The 20,086-nt window shown below is 44.3% G+C and overlaps 1 protein-coding gene across 5 annotated transcripts in view; it reads right to left on the bottom strand.

The window, feature by feature from the left end:
* Nucleotides 1-1,352: 1,352 nt before the first annotated feature.
* Nucleotides 1,353-20,086, bottom strand: part of MDN1 (midasin AAA ATPase 1) — a 164,009-nt gene continuing 145,275 nt past the window's right edge. For 2 of the 5 annotated variants that reach the window (XM_007126238.4, XM_028494642.2), the window contains exons 89-102: nt 18,924-19,240; nt 18,525-18,695; nt 16,839-16,940; nt 15,582-15,777; nt 13,531-13,701; nt 11,818-11,981; nt 11,029-11,118; nt 9,572-9,687; nt 8,775-8,949; nt 7,489-7,562; nt 7,281-7,395; nt 6,373-6,436; nt 4,753-4,895; nt 1,353-3,929 (exon numbers count right to left, since the gene is read on the bottom strand). In XM_007126238.4, the coding sequence (XP_007126300.2) occupies nt 3,741-3,929; nt 4,753-4,895; nt 6,373-6,436; nt 7,281-7,395; nt 7,489-7,562; nt 8,775-8,949; nt 9,572-9,687; nt 11,029-11,118; nt 11,818-11,981; nt 13,531-13,701; nt 15,582-15,777; nt 16,839-16,940; nt 18,525-18,695; nt 18,924-19,240 (2,087 nt within the window). In that variant the 3' untranslated portion in view covers nt 1,353-3,740. Of the gene's footprint in view, nt 3,930-4,752; nt 4,896-6,372; nt 6,437-7,280; nt 7,396-7,488; nt 7,563-8,774; nt 8,950-9,571; nt 9,688-11,028; nt 11,119-11,817; nt 11,982-13,530; nt 13,702-15,581; nt 15,778-16,838; nt 16,941-18,524; nt 18,696-18,923; nt 19,241-20,086 lie in introns of those variants that run through there. The other 3 variants (XM_028494643.2, XM_028494645.2, XM_028494644.2) reach the window with 2 other exon arrangements.

Raw genomic sequence — 20,086 nt, 5'->3', positions numbered from 1 at the left:
TGAGCATTTACTTGATTGCCTTGCTTGGGATCCTTGGAGCTCACTTTTCCCAGTTGTGTACTTCTGGCTACTTTTGTGTGTGTGTTTCCTCGTCTGTAAAGTGAAATAACAGCATCTACCCCAGAGCTGTTGTACTGTATTGTATGTAGTGCACTGAAAACAGAACCTGGCGCATCTAAGCACTCTAAAGATTTTGAACATAACCAGGCATTGTGTGAATGATGCTAATACCATAACCACATATTTCAAAATTTGTCTACTAATTAGCAATTCATTGTTTTTTTTCTCTTTTAAATAGTAGTGAAGTTAAATATCCCTTGCCACTTTTAGTTACACTTATTTTGTGAATTGTTATGACTTTGGTCCCTTTATGATGATCTAGACTTTTATGCTAATTTTATATGGGATGTTTGCCTTATTTTTTAAAATTTTGATCCTTTTCCTTTTATAGCTTTAAGTCTCTATATAGTCACGTGTATCTTCCATTCTTTTGAGCCTTTTCAGTTTCATCTTCTCCCCTTCAGAACTTTAAAAAATTTTCATTGTTAATGTTTAAAATGTTTACTCTGTCTAGGATTTTGGTTTATAGCATAATGGGGATATAAGTTCTTTTCCAGTTGTAAACTATAATTTCAGCACCATTTATTAATTCATTCCTATTCCTGGGCTTTGTGATACTCCTGGTAGATTCCTTTAGGGTTTGAATAACCCTCAGGATAATTTCATCCAGGTCGTTTTTACTTTTTTGTTGTTGTATGTTTTACTATTAGGCAGGAATACTCCCCTGTAGTATCTTGTAAGAATCTTCTATTAATGGTCTGTATGACCTTTTGAAATGTTTTGTATTATTTTCCTCTAAATCATCTTAGAATCGTTACTGACGTTTTGATTGTGTTGAATCTATAAAGTGAGAATGGACATTTTTATACTATTTTTTCTTCCCATCCAGAAAGATTCACTCATGCTAGACATTGGTAATGCTGTCACGAGTCATATATGCCCCCTGTCCTTAGAATCACTCTTTGGGTAGGAAGACATAAGTCCAACGTGGTATTTGTAGATGTTGTCAAGGCTCATACTGTGGGAGCTCATTCTTCTTGGAGGGCTTATCTGAGCTAGGCAAAGTCAGAAAGGCAAAGTGGGTAAGGGAATTCTAGACAAAGAATGCATGGAACACTGGCAGATTCCAAGGCCCCTGTGGTTTGCTGTGATCAGATCAAATAGTGTGGTGGGGATGCTGGGAGAGAAGGGACAGGGGAGGCAGACAGTGCAGAGAAGCAACAAGTGGTACCTTCTTCACAGGAATTCAGAAAGATCTCCTTGGATGTTGTATGACGAAGTGAAGCTAGCACAGTGATTGGTAATTCAAGCTACATTTTATTTAATATTTATTTAAAAAATTTTTTTGGCTGCGTCGGGTCTTAGTTGCGGCACGCAGGATCTTTTGTTGCGGTGCGCGGGCTTCTCTCTACTTGTGGTGCGTGGGCTTGTAGTTTGCGGTACACAGGCTCTCTCGTTGAGGTGCGCAGGCTTCACTGCCCCGCGGCATGTGGGATCTTAGTTCCCTGACCAGGGATCGAACCTGTGTCCCCTGCACTGGAAGGTGGATTCTTTACCCCCAGGGAAGTCCCCCTCAAGCTACATTTTAAGAGAGCTCCAGCTGCACGGCAGTCAGAGGAAAGCAAACGGGAAGACAGAATAAGGTAAATATCCAGAAGTTAGACCGGCCAAGATTGGGGTTTGGATGGAGGTGGAGAGGAAGGCAAGGCAAATGTAAAGGTTGAGCTCCAAGTGAGAGAGTGTGAGAGAGCAAGCCTATCCGCAGTAGCTTCTTCTAAGTGACTCAGGTGTGTCACTCTTCCTAACCAACGCCCTCAGTTCCTGATGGGTCTCCTGTGTCTGCTCCTGTGCTAACCAACCCTTTTCCTGTCACAGCACAGACTGAAGATAGCACTCTTGGGTAACTTGCTTACTGAAATTCTTCTGTTCCAGACCCTCTTAGCTATCCCAGGGCCAAGGGAATCACTTATGCTGGTGCATCGGTTGGGATGCTTCAGCTTAGCTTGTCAATTAAAGGTAGATATGATGGACCGCATCACAGTCATAATGTTGGTGTCTTCCCTCCCTGCTGGAAGATTAAACTTCCTGCCCCAGAGAGGCCTTTGGCCAGTGATACATCTCTTACACTCAGATTTCATCTTGGAGCAGCATCTTTACAAGCCATTGTGTGTGTCCACCAGCTTGCCCTTCTTCTGCCAGGAGGCCAGCATGCTGAGGCTCACCCACCACAGACATAACCACAAGAAACAGACCCTGACTTGAAATAAGCCCCTGAAGTTGTGGAGTCATGATACACAGCATAAACTAGTGACTGACAGGTGACGGATCCAGCAGACAAGACCCCCTGGCGCACCTTTTACACTCCTCTCATGTTCCGTTAAGAATGGTCACAAGTTACATCAACAGTGGTATATTTTTTAATAGTTTTCAGAATATAATCTGCATAGCTTTTTAGAATAAAAAATGATATAACCTCAGGTACATGCTTTAGGACACTTGGTTAAACAACAAGCAAACTCTGTCTTTGAGGACCACCTCAAAAGGGAGACACGCTTCACCGTGTAACTTGATAACAGACATGGAGATAGATAGATGATTACGTCACGGCATGTTGTCTACGAAAGAACATCTGACAGAACTTAGCACAGCACACAGTTATAAGTATTCAAGCACTGCTTTTCGGCCAAGTAAAAACTGCCTAAAAACCGTTGATGGATTTTTAACTGGAAAAAAAAGATGTGGCTGCTTAGTTCTTCTGATACAGCACTTCTTTTCCAGCATAAGACAGGCTTAGTTCAACTTGAAATCAGTGTGAGGAATGATTCTTCCTCTTAACTGTTAAGAAATAATGAACTAAAGAAATAAATTACAACAGCAGGAACAATGGCACAGAGAATGAAATAAAGGAAAAATCTTTCCATCATTGCATAGTCTCCCGAAGCAGCAAAGGTGAAGGGGAGGACACTGAAAAGCCACTTCATTCATACATGGCTCAAGGGTCATTTTCTGATGATTTCGGCTCCCATGATGTCTGGTTGTTTTATAAAAAAAAAACACACATACCACAAGCCTCCTACCCTCGTAGAGAAGCTAGTTCCTTTCATAAGAAGCACAGTAAAAAAAAAAAAAAAAAAACCAGACTCTAAAAAAACTGCAGCTGCCTTAGCCACTTGACAGCTTTCGGGTACACACTGTGGGCTTCGCAAGGCCAAGCCTTATTAGCACAGGGTCAAAAGGGAAGTTCCCTTTAGTCCTTTGCCCAGAGGCCTGGCACGGTCCCATGCTTCCAGCAGCACCAGGGTCCCAAGGGTGGGGTGCAGCCTCCTCCTGGGCCAGGACTTCTGAGACGAGCCCGAAGGGCAGCGCCACCCCCCAGGTACGAGACCAGACACCTGCTGCTGCTGTTCCTTCACTGCCCCAAGTTTATTACAAGAACTGGAGCCCAGGTACAGCAGGGAGCATGAAGAGTTTTCTCTAGGCTCTGAAATCGTATTATAAAATAAAATGTATGTTGCAATAAATTTTTTTGTAGCTGTTGGGTGAATGTTTATAAATCAAGTCTAAGATTAAATACCATTTTCGAGCTGGGAGTTCAGAAACAGTAGTCCAAAAGGGAGCACCTGGCAAGCAGTGTGACATTCTGACTGCAAAGTCTCACTTAGGACTGTGTTCCTTCTGTTCTACGGGTGGTCAGAGGCCGTCACCAGCTCAAACCACTGCCTGAGAGCATCGCTGAGCGTCTCGGGAAGTGCGTTCACATCGCGTAGGATTATATAGAACGGGAATGGGAACTCTTCCATGTAGGATCGGATTTCGGGCATCTCTCCAGGCCCTTTAAATATTGGTACCTTGATGTCCAAGATAGAATCCTGGCAAGAAAAAACATTTAGAAATAAAAACTAAATCGGTGTCCTTGGCTAGCTCTTTTATGATCTCCTTTGCAGACAATTTTTAGGTCTCACATGTCTAATTCCTGCTTATAAAAATAGCTATTATTAAGTAAAACAGAACTCTCAATAAGGAGGTGGCAGATCTCTTTCTGAGCACCCCTTCCAGGAGAATAGCCACTAAAAGGGAAGGAAAGGGGTAGATAAGCAAACCTGATTTCCCTGCAATGGTATTTCCTATTCTCTACTTGGAATAATTCACATTAAATCTTCAACTTGCTATCCAGGCCTTAATGTGACCTGCAGAGACAGTACTTGCCCGGGAACAGACCACCCCGTGGACGTCTTTCATGTGTAGCGACTGATGCTTCCTCCTCTGAGGAGGGCACTACTGAGATCCAAGTACTTGGAAAGGCTGGTCTATGTTTCCTACGGACAGGGCCCATCATCAAGGCTGCGATACCTGCAGCGACGCTGTGCAGAGGGAGATGACCCACCAGAGTACTAGTCAGCACAGGAAGTGGTTAAGAGGATAGACTGAGTCAGTCTGAATACTGGCTTCCTTGGCATTACCTACAACCTCTGCGTTTCTGTCCTTCACTGTAAAGCGGGAATAACCATGCCTACATCACTGAGTTACTGCTCGGTTACATGAGAAAATAATTATAAAATGCCTAGAACAGTGCCCTTCAGGATGCCATGAATGTTCTAGGAGTTCTCAGTATGACAGTGAGACCCAGGCCATTTTTCAGATAGAACAGCTTGAAGGGAATCCCCAGAAAAGCGGCTTTTAGTAATCACTCACCCGTGAACTGGGATTGTCCAACACAACAAAAATGACAAAGATGTTAGCATTCCGGGCGGCCTGAACTGCTGCTAGGACTCTGTCTTTGCCCTCAAAGAAAAGGCCGCGTCCGTCAGAGACCACCAGGAGGAGCTGTGCAGTTTCTGTAGTAGAACACACAGCAGGAGAGGAACAACTCAACTCAAACGGCAAACTACGTACGGGGACTTCCCTGGTGGCGCAGTGGTTAAGAATCCGCCTGCCAATGCAGGGGACACGGGTTCGTGCCCCGGTGCGGGAGGATCCCACATGCCGCGGAGCAACTAAGCCCGTGCACCACAACTACTGAGCCTGTACCCTAGAGCCCACAAGCCACAACTACTGAAGCCCGCGTGCCTAGATCCCATGCTCTGCAACGAGAAGCCACTGCAATGAGGAGCCCACACACCACAAGGAAGAGTAGCCCCCGCTCACCGCAACCAGAGAAAAGCCTGCATGCAGCAATGAAGACCCAATGCAGCCAAAAATAATTAAGTAAACTACGGACAGGAAGACAAATTAGTGCAGGCTTTCTCTGTGCTATTAAAACCAAGCAGTTCTCTGAAACTGGTGAACTCTGGGCACAAATAGAGGGGGCCTCCAATGAGATCTATTACTTTGACCGTGAGTCACAGACAAGGCTGCACAAAGACATAACAAAACTTCTGTCAATAAAACAATTTCCCAGTAGTGCTTTAGGGAATGTCACATTTAGATCAACTTTGTTGTACAGCAACATGTGAGAATTAAAACATATGTTTATGGATATAAAGTATAAAAAGAGCAGTCCTGAGTAGACCATTAGAAGAAAGTGCCCAAATCAGAAACCTAGAACTGTATCTTCCAAATTTCAGTCACTGTCTATTAGCTTCAGATTTCTGTCAATTTCTTGTACCTAAATTGTGTTTTTTTTCTTGAAAAAAATACTTAAATAGAAATTTAAACAAAAACTTAAATAGAAGGGACCACTAAAATGAAGTGAATAAAAATTGTATTAAAATTTTTAGCATATTATATAATGTTTCCAGTGAAAGACTGTTGTGCTTAAGGGCAGGCTGTCTTCTGTCAAGGAAGGTGAGCAAGTGTTGAGAGGCATGAATGAAGGAAGTCTTTCCATGGTACCATCAGAATGGAGGATCTAGGGAAAGGCTAAAGAACTGGTGTACTGCAAAAGCCCCAAATCAATCATGGATGGATTAGCTGGTTTCTGAATTATGTCCTTCTCTGCTTTCCTTTGTTATTAAAATATTGAAGAATACTCTTTACATTTAATTCCACACACCCTTACTCCTTTCATTCACAATTGAACTCAAATCTATCAAATGAGTATATACCAGTTAATTACAAACTAGTTGGTGTCTACCTTCTTTGATTATAAGCCTCTTGAGTACGGGTTCAATAAAAATTTTTGAATGAACGAACAGGTGAGTAAAAAATTCCATGAATGTTTAATACCTCTGCATCATCCCATTTATGTGTTTTCCTATAGAGCATACACTTTAAAAGATGGTGATGGGTACACTGAGATGAAAACAAGCAACTTGCAAATAGTACGAGAACAGAAAAGCATTTTATTAGCAAAGACCAAAGAACGCAGCTCACCTGGACTGATGTTTTGTGAGAGCTGCTGAGCGGCTACAAACATGTTGGCTACAGACTCTAGAAACTAAACCAGAAATAGACAATTAGAAAACTAAGCTCTCTTCCCACTATCACAGAGACTGAAATTACTTCTGGCACTTAAGTGATTATGAGATAACCATCTCAAATCTACACCAATCAAGCTGTCCCTTCCATCCATCCCGTAAAGGACTGACTATCCTTGCACTTGGCATTTACGTTGGGTGCTGGCGTTCTCAAGCACAGACAGGACCTGTGTCCCTGGCATATACCCCACTAGAGTTCTATGAGACATCCCAAAGGAAAAGAAACACTTCCTCTGGGGCACAAGAAGTCAGTAACTCCCCCAAATGAACCAAAGAGCTGTCTTCTTTCAAGAAAGGAAAATAGCTCAGCAAAAAAAAAAGAAGGCAAGAAAACATAAAATATCCAGTGTAAGGTGAAGGAGGCTAAATTACGGCAGGAATCAGGAGGACAGAAGTGTTATCCCATGCTGTGTTTAGAACGTATGCCATCCTGAGCAAGTCACTGGCTTTGTTTCACATCGTTTCTTCTCTAGGCTAAATGGTAGAGAGAAATTGGCCTTGACCACTTGATAAGGGTACTGGGAGGTGGTTCATTTTTCCAAAATGTTCCAAACCCTTCAAAATAGGGAGCCAGAAAATCAATGATGCAAAGTCAAATGATCTTTGAAAAACTGAGAAAAAGAGATCACATCCTATTTAATAATGGATGCCAAGGGAGATTCTATTCCAGTGGTATACCGGCTGAGGCTTAAGGACTATTCTCTATTGTAAATTTTACCATACTGGGGAGGAGGGAGTTCTAAAAATTATGTCTCTCCTATACCATAAAATAACTGCAGAAGACACCTGATGTCATCAGCATACCTGAGCAATCTTGGTTTTCTTTTGTTGGAATCTGCAGAGCCGCAGAATCTGGGACCCTGAGGAATCACTGAACTGTTCGTGGAACGGGTGTAGCAGCTTTACGGACTCTCCAAAACTGGGGGCAGAAAAACCAAATGCCATGGGAGTTATTTTTTGTCATGCAAAAAAAGAGGCTGGTTTTCCCAATGGGATTAAAAGGCACTCTTACCTGCACACCGCAATCTGACCCACTTCCAGAAAGGTTAGAGCATTTCCAATCACAGCCAGAGATTCAAAGGCAAGCTGTGAAACAAAGTGAAGGGTTGAAGAAATCAAATATCCTCTACACCAATGCCTTTCAACCTTTTTTATACCAAGATTCCCACAGAAAACACTACTTTTTTGGTATGGCACACGGGAACAACATCAATAGGGCTATTCACAACCAACTCAGAGGCTTGGTGGCTTTGGTAGCCTTAGGCCCTGGCTAATAGCACAAGCGCCGAAACCCAATATCCTTTATTCTAGTAGGAAAGGTCTGCTCTAGACATCATCCAATAAAAGCGATCTTGAGAAATTTGGTCCATACATTTTTAAGGTTTCTTCCCCCTTTTTTGACTATATAAAGTAATCTCTCGTGAGTAAAAGATTTTAAAAACCAATTTATTCTAATCTATGCATAAATGACAGTATAGTTTTAGAATTTAAATTCAGTTAAAAAGATGACGATACTTGTAGCAACTAACATCTATTGAACATGTATCAAGTGCCAGGCACTAAACTGGGTGCTCTGCATACATGCTTTCACTTAGTCTTCATAACAACTCTGAGTTTGAGGTAAGTATTGTTATAATCATTTTTTCAGAAGGTAAAACTGACAGACATACAATGAACTGCCCAAAGTCATGTGGTACTAAATGGGGAGTTGAGACCTGAACACAGGTGCAGAGGTTACACCTTTTCCAGCAGAGCCTGTGCACAGACTTCAGGCTGCTCGCTGACTTGTGCTGGGCAACAGCATCACTGCGAAGACCCCCCGGCTCTCCACGACCCTGACGGCGTGGCGGGGGCCGGGGGCGGGGGTCGTAACTCCACGCAGGCTCCTAAGCCTTATTACAGATAGAACAAGAACTCTACACAGACGTAAAGAAACGTGTACTGAAGACATCTTAAAAAATCAGGGATATTCGGATATTATGTTGTGCATGGTCTTAAAGAATATAGTACATTCATTCTGTGGAAAGTGAACACTGACAAATTTACTTACTCTGCAACTAGACAGTAGCATGGCAACGCCAAGAAACACAACAATCTAATCGACCTACAGCAGTAAGACACCAAAATTTTTTGAGACGTCCTGAAATTGCCCCTTTGAACTCTTTAAATCTTAGATCTTCTCAAATATGGTTTCATTCTCAGAACAAACTAACTGGTATTTCACAGTGTTTTTTAGCCAGAACATATTTAAAACATTCAGGTGGCCCATCAAACTGCCACTACACGTCTCCTCCTGACCTGTTTGGTATGGTTGTCTACCATGCTAGAGGAGTCATCGACAGCCAAACAAATCTGATACTGGCGTTTACTGGGCTTGGTCCTTCGAAGCCAAATCTTGTCTTTCCGAAACTGACTGGCAATGTATGGAATGACCTTCCGCATGTTCAGTCGCTTCCCAGTTCGATAGTCTCCTCTGTTAAATTTAACCAAACAGGAGCAAGATTAAGGATAAAATCACAGTAATTAACTTATAACCAGTTATACCAAATAACCTGGCACAATGAAGTGTTACTGTCAATTGAGATTATTAAGGGCTGGGATCTTCTTGATCAGCAGCCAGAAAAACTGGATATGTATGTGGCAAGAATAATCAGGTCCTTTTAGAAAATTTAAAACACTTTTTAAAAAGAAAAAAAATGTTTGCATTGAATATTAAGTCTTGGATTCTCTTTTGTGTTCTGAAACTATGCTTCTGGACACATCTTTGGAAAGATCTAGGTGAGTGACGCACGCAAGTGAGTGATCCAACATGTAGAAGGTGAGCAGCACACACACCCAAAGGCTCAGCCAATTTTCCCATCAGGTATTAATTAACTAGTCACAGAAAGTGCATTCATACTGAACTTCACAGAAACTTCTGTGGTAGAGATGATAAAATGGCAACAAGGTAAGGAACGCCATACTAGAGCCTGTGCAGCAGAAGTGGCAACCTAGATGCCAGCACCGTAGCTGTTACGTGCTAATAAGCTCAGCAGAAAAGGTGACACTGCCATCTTTCCAGAGCGCCATGAGTGCATCCAACGGAGAAGACTTACTTCAGCTTGGCAGCCTGGGTAGGCTCTAATATGAGACGAAGCTGTTCACACAGCTGTTGTGAAAGAGGTGCAGTTAAGACCAGGTAACTCTGCCACATCTCCACTGCCGCCTTCTCCTGTGACAACAGCAACAACATGTAAGTTACCCTTAGAAGGCTGGAGCCAACCAAAGTCATTACAGCAATACGAAGGCCTGAAGCAAAGCAGTAGAAAACAACCTGCTTCTCTTGTCAAGCTGCTATCTGATTCACCTGGTTTAAAATGTCTCCTCCTGGGCTTCCCTGGTGGCGCAGTGGTTAAGAGTCCGCCTACCAGTGCTGGGGACACGGGTTTGAACCCTGGTCCAGGAAGATCCCACATGCCACGGAGCAACTAAGCCCGTGCGCCACAGCTACTGAGCCTGCGCTCTAGAGCCCACGAGCCACAACTGCTGAGCCCGAGAGCCACAACTACTGAAGCCCGCACACCTAGAGCCCATGCTCCGCAACAAGAGAAGCCACCACAATGAGAAGCCCGCGCACTGCAACAGAGTAGCCCCTGCTCGCTGCAACTAGAGAAAGCCCGCGCCCAGCAACGAAGACCCAATGCAGCCAAAAATAAATAAATTTTTAAAAATAATTAAAAATAATAAATTAATTAAAAATAAATAAATAAAATGTCTCCTCTTCCACCAAAGCCACAACTCGCAGTTCCAATGAGAAAGTAAGGTAATAAAATACTGGAATTCATGACCAAATCAATGCCTTATTCACATCACCCATGAGGAATATATAATGTGTACCCTTCACATGGAGAGGGAGCTGTGATGGGTAATTTTGGTGCCAGGAGATCCAGCCACTTAATCATGGTCTCTCAGGCTCATGTTTCAAAAGCAAAAGTGACGAGTGCAAACCTCTCAAGTAACACTCAGCAGTGTGCTTATTTCCTGAATACAAAGCTCCATGGTTAGTTGGTTTTTTTTGTGCCAATTATGGCAGAGCAGTCAATACATACATGTGATGAGAATAATGATGAGATACAAAATTAAAATATGTGTATTTAGTAAATATTTAATTAGTAAATTTAGGATGCAAGGTCATTGAAAAGGAAACATCTCCTTAATCTACACTGCCATATTATATCAGCTGGCAGTGTTCTAGGTGGCCTATTCAGAGAGTGACACAGTATAGACTTTTGCCCCATGTTTCAACCACTGTCACATCTATTACATCCATTACAGATTGAGTAATGGAAGTTAAAGAATTAAACACACACCAGTTTCTCTGTTTTAATTAAGCTACAGATCTAGTGGCAAAGCAGGCAGAAAACAATGGATAGATGTAGGCTTCAGAGTTATAATTATATTCTCCATATACTCGGTCACTTTGACCAAGGTAATTGGAGTTAAGAACCTATTAAGTTTCCTGTACCTTAAAAAACAAAAGTCAAGCTATTTTATAAAAAGACCAGTGACTTACTTCTTCTGGGTTTCCAGATTCGTGTGGCTGCCATGTTTCCAGCTGTCTCTCCAGCTCCTGTCTTAGTTCATTGACATCTTTTAAGAAGGGCTAAGAGGGAAAAGCCACGGAGAGAGGAGACCCAGGTTGGAATCACCAACTCACTATACCTGGTTACCTTATTCCCTGCAGTATGAACTCCCACTGAGATGCAAAACTTGAGCAAATTTAATGGCACAATTAAGACGCCAGACAACCATTCTTCTTCTCCTTCCCATTATGTAGAGGCAAAATGGATAAAGGAAATTTTAACATTTAATAAATCCATCCCAGTAAAACAAACAAAATGCCCAGGAAGATATCAATAATGGAAATATTCTTTAATTAACGTAGACTATAATTAAAGAATTAGGGAAAACAACTCAGTTAATTGGCTCTTCCTAAATGCAGGCATTAAGTCAATGATTCTTACTACTTAACCAACATAAACTTAACTGTCCTGCAGGCTCCTCACACAAGGCTGGTGGATGTGAGAGGAGTAGATGTGAGAGCCAGAGGTCCGAGGACAAGACCCACCATCGTGGCCAGGTCAGGACACAGACCATCCACGGTGACCCTGGGATTAACTGTTAGAAGTGTGTTATCTGCTCAGAGAACACAAGTCGTACCAACAGTGCTCCTTAAAAGACTGCAAAACAACCAGATGCTATATAAAGTTCTTAAGACAAACATGTCTTAAGTTGTTTAAAAGCAACTTATAATTACGTTCTGTCAACTTATTGAAGTAGTAATTTGTGAAAGTTTTAGTACCTGGAAAATCGTGTCCACAAGGAACTGATGGGCTGTATGAATGGTCGAATCTCGGCTTCTCTCTGGTTTCTCATTCTCTGTCTCCCTGTGGGATGTGTCTGTCCTGGAGTCTTGGTCTTCCTCTGTGTTAACAGTTTGGGTCTCCGTCTCCATCTCTTCAAAGCCTGTTCTCACACCATAATGTCAACATGAAGACTCAGCCTTCACAGTCACGTGTCAATCCTAACAATTACTCAGACTTCACTCATTCACTCCCCGGCGGCTCCACGTGTCCTTTCTCTCTGACACAGTCTGCCAATTCTCACTCCCTTAACTTCCCCCTCTCCCCACCCTGATATGGAAGGCGGCTGTTCTGGGAGGCGGAAGTGGGGGTAGACTGTTTTACCCTGACAAGCCTCATAGAACCGTGTGATCCATTAAACTATGTTCATGCAAATAAATAAATAAACTATGTGCATGCAGAACTTTGGCAGAACCAAAAACTAAAATAACATCATAGCTCCATTCTGCAGATGAGGAAGCTGAGACAAAGACGACCAATAATTTGCCTCAACCTATAAGTAAGAGAAAGTCTGGATTTGAATCTAGGAAGGTCTAATCCCAGAGCTATGCCTTTCCCACTGTCCTGTAACAGCCGGGCAGTCAGCAGTTCTAACGCCCCTGAGAAGACGGAAGCAGAAGGAAAGGTTTTTGAATTTAGCAAGTTCTTTTGAATTTGCACTTATACCATTGCTGATAAAGCTATTTTTTCATGTGTTGAATGAATTAAAAAAAAAAACAAAAAAACAGCCTTGTAATAGCACTTGGTCAGCTATGAAATGGAACTGTACGTAAGAAGTTTTGTTACCTTCTCACATGCATTTTCCCTATTCTATTTCTTTAAACATTTCTTTAAATAAAATGTTTAAACATAGTACATTTTCATATAATTAAAAATATTGTTTCTCTAATAATCAAGAACATATCTTCTGGGGGACTTCCTTGGTGGCACAGTGGATAAGACTCCGCGTTCCCGATGCAGGGGGCCCGGGTTCGATCCCTGGTCAAGGAACTCGATCCCAGATGCGTGCCACAACTAAGGAGCCAGTGACCCGGTGGGAGGGAGGGAGGGAGGGAGGAAGGAAGGAAGGAAGGAAATATATCTTCTGGTCATACTGGAGTATGTGTACTATTCTGTTTTCTTCTACATATTTAAAAAAGACTGCTGGGTTGGGCTTCGCTGGTGGTGCAGTGGTTGAGAATCCGCCTGCCAGTGCAGCGGACACGGGTTCGAGCCCTGGTCTGGGAAGACCCCACATGCCACGGAGCAACTAACCCCATGCTCCACAACTACTAAGCCTGCGCTCTAGAGCCTGTGCTCCGCAACAAGAATAGCCCCCGCTCGCTGCAACTAGAGAAAGCCTGTGCACAGCAACGAAGACCCAACGCAGCGATAAATAAATAAATTTTAAAAATAAATAAAATAAAAGACTGCTGGGATTTTGTCTGAAACTCAAGTTTCAAGGGTGTCCGTGAAGGACAGCGTCCTGTAACACCTTCCACCTTCCTACTCCCAAATGAAATATGTATAGGGAAATTATTATGGGCAAATGAATATCTAAGCCATGGGTTAGGATGGGGAAAGAACTGACCGAACGCGACCACAGTACCAGAGAAATGGCTGCTCTGAGTCAGAGAGCTTAGGCAGGAGGGTGTGTTCACTGCAGGACTCACCTGGCCCGGCTGTGCTTCCCGACTTGACCTCCTCTGACTTCAGCTGCTCTATGTCTACCGCTCTGAGCTCCTCCTGCTCCTCCGTGTCCATGGAGGTATCCTCTATCTCCTCCTCTTCCGGAGCCTCGTTGGAGCCCTTTGCAGATTGCTGCTGCTCTGTGCTAGCCACATCTGCCAACAAAGTGCACACACGTGAAAAGGTTAGCTTTCTGCAGAACAAAGTCATCACGAGTGGGTGTGCTTTTGGTCATTCGTAGTTTCCAAGGTTCTGCCACTGACTGGTTATGTGGCTTGGACACAGTACTTGGCTTGTCTGTGACCTACTGATGTAAGTGCTTAACACTCCCCGCCACTCGCCCCCCCGGCCAGAAGCTTCAAGAAGATAGTGTAACTATACATGTGACCATAGAGTTGCATGTTTAGCTGGGTTTTTATTGCTATGACCAGAGACTGAACCAGAATAAACATGCCAGGCACGTGACTCACAGCAGCTAATGGAATTATCCTCATTGCCAAGTTATGGGTGGAAAAACTGTAGTGATAAAGTATACCAACACGGGGCACAGAAAGATCAGCATGGGAATCCCAGCATCGTGATCTTGGACAAGTTCTTAAACATCTTTGGCCTCAGTGTGCTGATCTTTAAAATGGAGAAATCCTAGCTCATAAAGACTGTTAGGGGAACTCCATGATCATGCCGCAAAGGCTCAGAACAGTGCTGGGCACGAGGTAAAAGCTCCATGCATGGCAGCCGTCACTGGTATTGCTTCATTTTTCTTAAAAGTGGGGACAGGGAGAGAAAAGAGTAATCCACAGCAAAGCAGTCTTTTTGTACCATCCTCACAGTACATATTATCAACACCAGCTTACATATTAGGAACGGAGCAGTGAAAAGTTACCAAGAGAAATTGAAGCGGAGGCTGAGTGACGACTGACTATTCCCTTTCTATGCTGAGATTTTTTTTCTCCTTGTTTGTTTATTTATGGCTGCGTTGGGTCTTCATTGCTGCGTGTGGGCTTTCTCTAGTTATCTTTGGCCTCAGTGTGCTGATCTTTAAAATGGAGAAATCCTAGCTCATAAAGACTGTTAGGGGAACTCCATGATCATGCCGCAAAGGCTCAGAACAGTGCTGGGCACGAGGTAAAAGCTCCATGCATGGCAGCCGTCACTGGTATTGCTTCATTTTTCTTAAAAGTGGGGACAGGGAGAGAAAAGAGTAATCCACAGCAAAGCAGTCTTTTTGTACCATCCTCACAGTACATATTATCAACACCAGCTTACATATTAGGAACGGAGCAGTGAAAAGTTACCAAGAGAAATTGAAGCGGAGGCTGAGTGACGACTGACTATTCCCTTTCTATGCTGAGATTTTTTTTCTCCTTGTTTGTTTATTTATGGCTGCGTTGGGTCTTCATTGCTGCGTGCGGGCTTTCTCTAGTTGTGGTGAGCGGGGACTACTCTTTGTAACGGTGCATGTGCTTCACATTGTGGTGGCTTCTCTTGTTGCGGAGCAGAGGCTCTAGGCATGCGGGCTTCAGTAGTTGTGGCACATGGGCTCAGTAGTTGTGGCACACGGGCTTAGTTGCTCTGTGGCATGTGGTATCTTCCCGGACCAGGCCTCGAACCCGTGCCCCTGTGTTGGCAGGCAGATTCTCAACCACTGTGCCAACCAGGGAAGTCCTCTCTCCTTTCTTGAAACACATATTTCAAGTTCACAGCTCCTACCATTGCCGGGTGATTATGAAGAAATGTCCAATACTCAGAATCCCTGAGATCAGTGCTGGGTTTGGATATGGCCAACCATTACCAAAGATATTTAAAAGGCTTACACTGGACCCAGAACCCTGAGCACTGAAACACTGCACTTGGCTACAGATATCTTTATATCAAAAACAAACTGTATTTCTGCACAGTTCTTATTAGAAGGAAACTAGTTTAAAAAGCCATTTCCCCTCCCTCCTAAGATGACTTTTAAGAACACCTGGCAGGCACACAGCATAAGCGCTCACAGAGCTCAGTGAGCAAAGGAGAAGCCTTCCCTGCGTCATACCGTAGGTCTGTACATCATAGGGCTCGCTACCCTGTTTAATGTGCTCAAAGGCTTCCGCGTCCTCTGCCTGGGCCTGGGCCGGGCCCTGCTCGCTGTGGCCGTCCGTGTCCACCGTCCTCAGCCTCTTGTGCACACGCTCACTGTGGTCACCCATGGAGCGTTCGTTGTCGGCCTGCCCAGGTTTCCTCTTAAAACTCTGTGGGAAATATGAGGAAATTCATCAGAACCTTGTCTGTAATGGCAAAAAGAGTAAAAATAATCATAATGTTTATCCTCAGGGGGCTGATTAAGTTAATCAGGTGTACCATACAAGAGTGGATTTCAGTGAAGCTGTTAATAGGAAGATCTCTAAATACATATACAGAGCAATCTCTATGATATACTTTTATACCTGAAACAAAGGCAAAGAGGCAAAGAAACACTCTCACACAGGGAGGCGCACACACACAAACATCCATCCATACACTACATATGCAGAAAGTCTCTTAGAAGACAAGACTGGCAGCACCAATATGCTCTGAGGATAGTCCCTTGGGTGGCTTGGGGACAGGAATAAAATGGAAGCTTTTTAGGGGATTGGTCTCTATATACTAATTTTGTATCACATGCATGAATAATACCCCATTTTAAAAAACCTTATTTTTAAAACACAAAAGAGGGAATTCCCTGACAGTCCAGTGGTTAGGACTTGCTGCTTTCACTGCTGGGGCCTGGGTTCAATCCCTGGTTGGGGAAATAAGATCCCGCAAGCCATGCAGTGCAGCCAAAATAAATCAAATTAAATTTTAAAAAATTTAAAAATAAAACACAAAAGAGAATGGACAGTGAACAGAGTAAGACTGGTTAGTCCTTGGCAACAACACACAACACCTGGTTTTTAGGCTCCATAATAAGAACTTAACAGGATAAGGGTGTGTGTGTGCGTGTGTGCGTGTCTGTGTGCGTTTGTGTCTTGTGTGCATGTATGTGCGTGTCTGTGTGCGTGTGTGTCTGTGTCTCTGTGTGTGTGTGCGTTTGTGTCTTGTGTGCGTGTCTGTGTGTGTGTGTGTGTGTCTGTCTGTCTGTCTGTCTGTCCCCACACAGGGAAGAAGCCCCAGCTGGGAAAGCCCCACAGTCCTGGTCTGCTCGCCAAGGCTGACATCATGGTGAGACAGCAAAGGCTGGGAATTTGGTGTTTTTTTTTTTTTAAACCATTACATTTAGAACATCATTTTACATGCAGCCTTCACCTAAGTTTAGGTGAAGAGTGATAGAGACCTGTGTGTTTTTCCTGGTGATTTTCTGAGAGGCCAACCGGGCGATGAAGTTGGATTCATGGCCTTCTGCCTGGTTTGCATCCGCAGCTCCACTGCCGTGTTCCTGTGAAATCCAAGCCACAGAGAGTGAGGTGGAGGAAGCTGTGCAAGCATCTGGTTATCGACTGCACTGTACACAACTCCTCTCACCATTCTCATCTCACAGTCACGTGCAGTCGGCACTCCATATCTGGGGACATGGAGGGCCCACTGCACTGCGCCAGTTTACATAAGGGACTTCAGCAGCCTCGGATTTGGGTATCCAGGGGGGTCTTGGAATCAATCCTTCTTGGACCCCAAGGGACAACTGTGACCATACCTGCCTGTCTGCTCTGGAACTCACCCATGACTAAGGCTTGGCCTGTGGGCAGAAACGAGAGCATCTAGACCTGAGTCTGTTACCCTCTTGTGGGACTTTGTTAGTTCCTTGTCTACGGGAGGTAATGGCTTACTCTGAAGGCGGGACAGACCTCGATTTGAAACCAGCCTTCATCACCAACCAGCTGGGTACTGTGGAGATTGTCATTTAACTTTACCGGGGCTTATTTAACTCAGATATAAAATGGAGAACATAGGGACTTCCCTGGTGGCGCAGTGGTTAAGAATCCGCCTGCCAATGCAGGGGACATGGGTTCGATCCCTGGTCTGGGAAGATCCCACATGCCGTGGAGCTACTAAGCCCGTGCGCCACAACTACTGAGCCTGGGCTCTAGAGCCCGCGAGCCACAACTACTGAGCCCATGTGCCACAACTACTGAAGCCCATGCGCCTAGAGCCTGTGCTCCACAACGAGAAGCCACCGCAATGAGAAGCATGCACACAACGAAGAGTAGCCCCCGCTCGCCGCAACTAGAGAAAGCCCGTGCACAGCAACGAAGACCCAAAGCAGCCAAAAATAAATAAAAGAAAAATGTTCTTCTTAAAAAATAAAAAATAAAATGGAGAACATACAAAGGACAATAATATCTATCTTATAGGGCCACTATGAAGACCTGCTAAAGTAATGAAATGCTCAGCACTTAATGCGTGCTCAGTAAATGGTTTGGAAGGGGGATGAGAAATATAAACCGTTTTAATTATTGCTGAGAAAGCAGGGGTGCAGAGAGGTCATGGGAGCTGTCCAGAGAAACCTCGGAGTAGCAGGCCCTCCAACCTCCAGGGCTCCTTCAGGCTGCCAGTGCCCCAACTGGGCCACAAAAGACACATCACCCTATGTCAAGGAATGAAGAGGTACTCTCCATTTGAAATTAAAATGTCTAGAAGCCTGGTGAACAGCGAGGAAAAGGGAAGCACTACTAGATGCTAGAGCCATACCACTGCATGAAGTCTCAATTCAACCCTTCTTTCCTTAGGAGCTTTCTAAAATATAATTTGAACTTGATTTTCCCACAGAGAACTACACTCTAATAACTTTTTCTCATTAAGCACATCACTTAAGTAAAGTGTGTAAAAGTATTCTGGGATTTGTTCCAGGAGGCATATAAAAATAGGTGTACGACCACTTTCTTAAGGAACGGCAGATGATGTTTTAGATGTCAACCACAAAAACACATCACACACGAACCAACTACTGCTAAACAGAACTTGGTTTCGGACAGGGAGCAGAGGCCCTCCCAAGGGGCAGCTGGCGAGGCAGAGGGCCCTTCACCTCCTTCCCCTGCTCCTTCTCGGGCGCGGCCCCCGCCAGCTCCACGGCGTGCTCGCTCTGCACGCTCTCCAAGCCCGTCGGCCCGCAGGAGTCGCGCTCTTTCCTCTCCGTAGCCTCTGGCACCTGCTGCTCCGTGTCAGAGCTCTCCCCTTCTTCTTCTTCTTCCTGCATCTGCAGGGAAGTCAAACACAGCATTAACTGCTCTGGAGGAAGAAGATGAGGTAGGGGGCCCCCCTCACCAAGGGGACTCTGCAAGGAGAGGATGGGCCAAAGCGGGTCTTAAACAGAAACATAAAGCTGCTTGGCAAAGTAGCCGAAGAGAGATTCCAGTGGGGAGAAGGTAATTTTTTCTCATCATCGTTATTTTTCATCGAAGACGAGCCAGACCCGCCATGATACCTGAGGCCGGAGGCCTTGGTCAACAGGGCAGTCCTCCTCTGCACTGTCCTCGCTGGCGTCCTTGTCCTCCAAAGACTGCCGCTCCCCCTCTGCGCTCTCCTCAGGATGCGGGGCGACATCCCTGTCTTGGTCGTCAGCTCCCGTGTCCATCTCGTCCTCCCCCTCCTCCTGGTCGCCCTCACCGGAGCCTCCCTCAGGCTCGTGCTGGCGCTGACCTTCACTCTGGTCAGCCTCAGCCTCTTCGTCTATGTCTTCGGCTTCATGACCTGCTTCTACAGTATCCACTGGTTTCTCTTTAATTTCCAAAGGATTCTCTTCTGGACAGATGAAACCAAAAGAAGGAACAAAGAATTTAAAAACCAAACAATGTGATTTCTTAAGATGGGATGTAGTTACACAAGTGTCTTATTATTATTCTCGAACCAGGAGTTGTTAAACTATGGTCCTTGGGCCAAATCTGGCCATCCACATATTTCTGCAAATTTCTCCAAAAGTTTTATACGAACACAGCTGCACCAACCGTTTACCTATATGTATACCCTGTCCATTCTGTATTATCTACGGCTGCTTTCACACTGTAAGAGCAGAACTGAGTATGTGCGACTCCATTGCAGCTTATGACCTGCAAAGACTGTATGTTTATTACCTGACCAACCTTTCACAGAAAAATTTTGCCTATGTCTGCCCTTAACCGTACTTATATATTGCATACAACTGTTTAGATGGTGCATTTCACTAAAGGATAAGTAATACAATAAAAAATCCTAAAAGCCACCACAACAATAGGAATATTTTAGAACAGATAGGAAATGCCAGTCTAATTTTCAGTTATCACTGGGAATAATTGGTAGACATCATTCTTTACCATACACAGAAAATACAACATATATTCAAATGGGAACAATCTTATTTAAACATTTTGTTTATTTAAAAGAGCTCTTCTATACTTTGGGCACTTCAGAAATCAGTTATTTTGTTAGCAAATAATTCTTTAAAATAATTGCTTCTTGGGGCTTCCCTGGTGGCGCAGTGGTTGCGCGTCCGCCTGCCGATGCAGGGGAACCGGGTTCGCGCCCCGGTCTGGGAGGATCCCACGTGCCGCGGAGCGGCTGGGCCCGTGAGCCATGGCCGCTGGGCCTGCGCGTCCGGAGCCTGTGCTCCGC

This window comes from Physeter macrocephalus, chromosome 10 (assembly GCF_002837175.3).
Source record: "Physeter macrocephalus isolate SW-GA chromosome 10, ASM283717v5, whole genome shotgun sequence".
Classification (NCBI taxonomy): domain Eukaryota; kingdom Metazoa; phylum Chordata; class Mammalia; order Artiodactyla; family Physeteridae; genus Physeter; species Physeter macrocephalus.
Note: the sequence above shows the minus strand (reverse complement) of the source record. Positions and strands in the feature narration are given on the sequence as shown.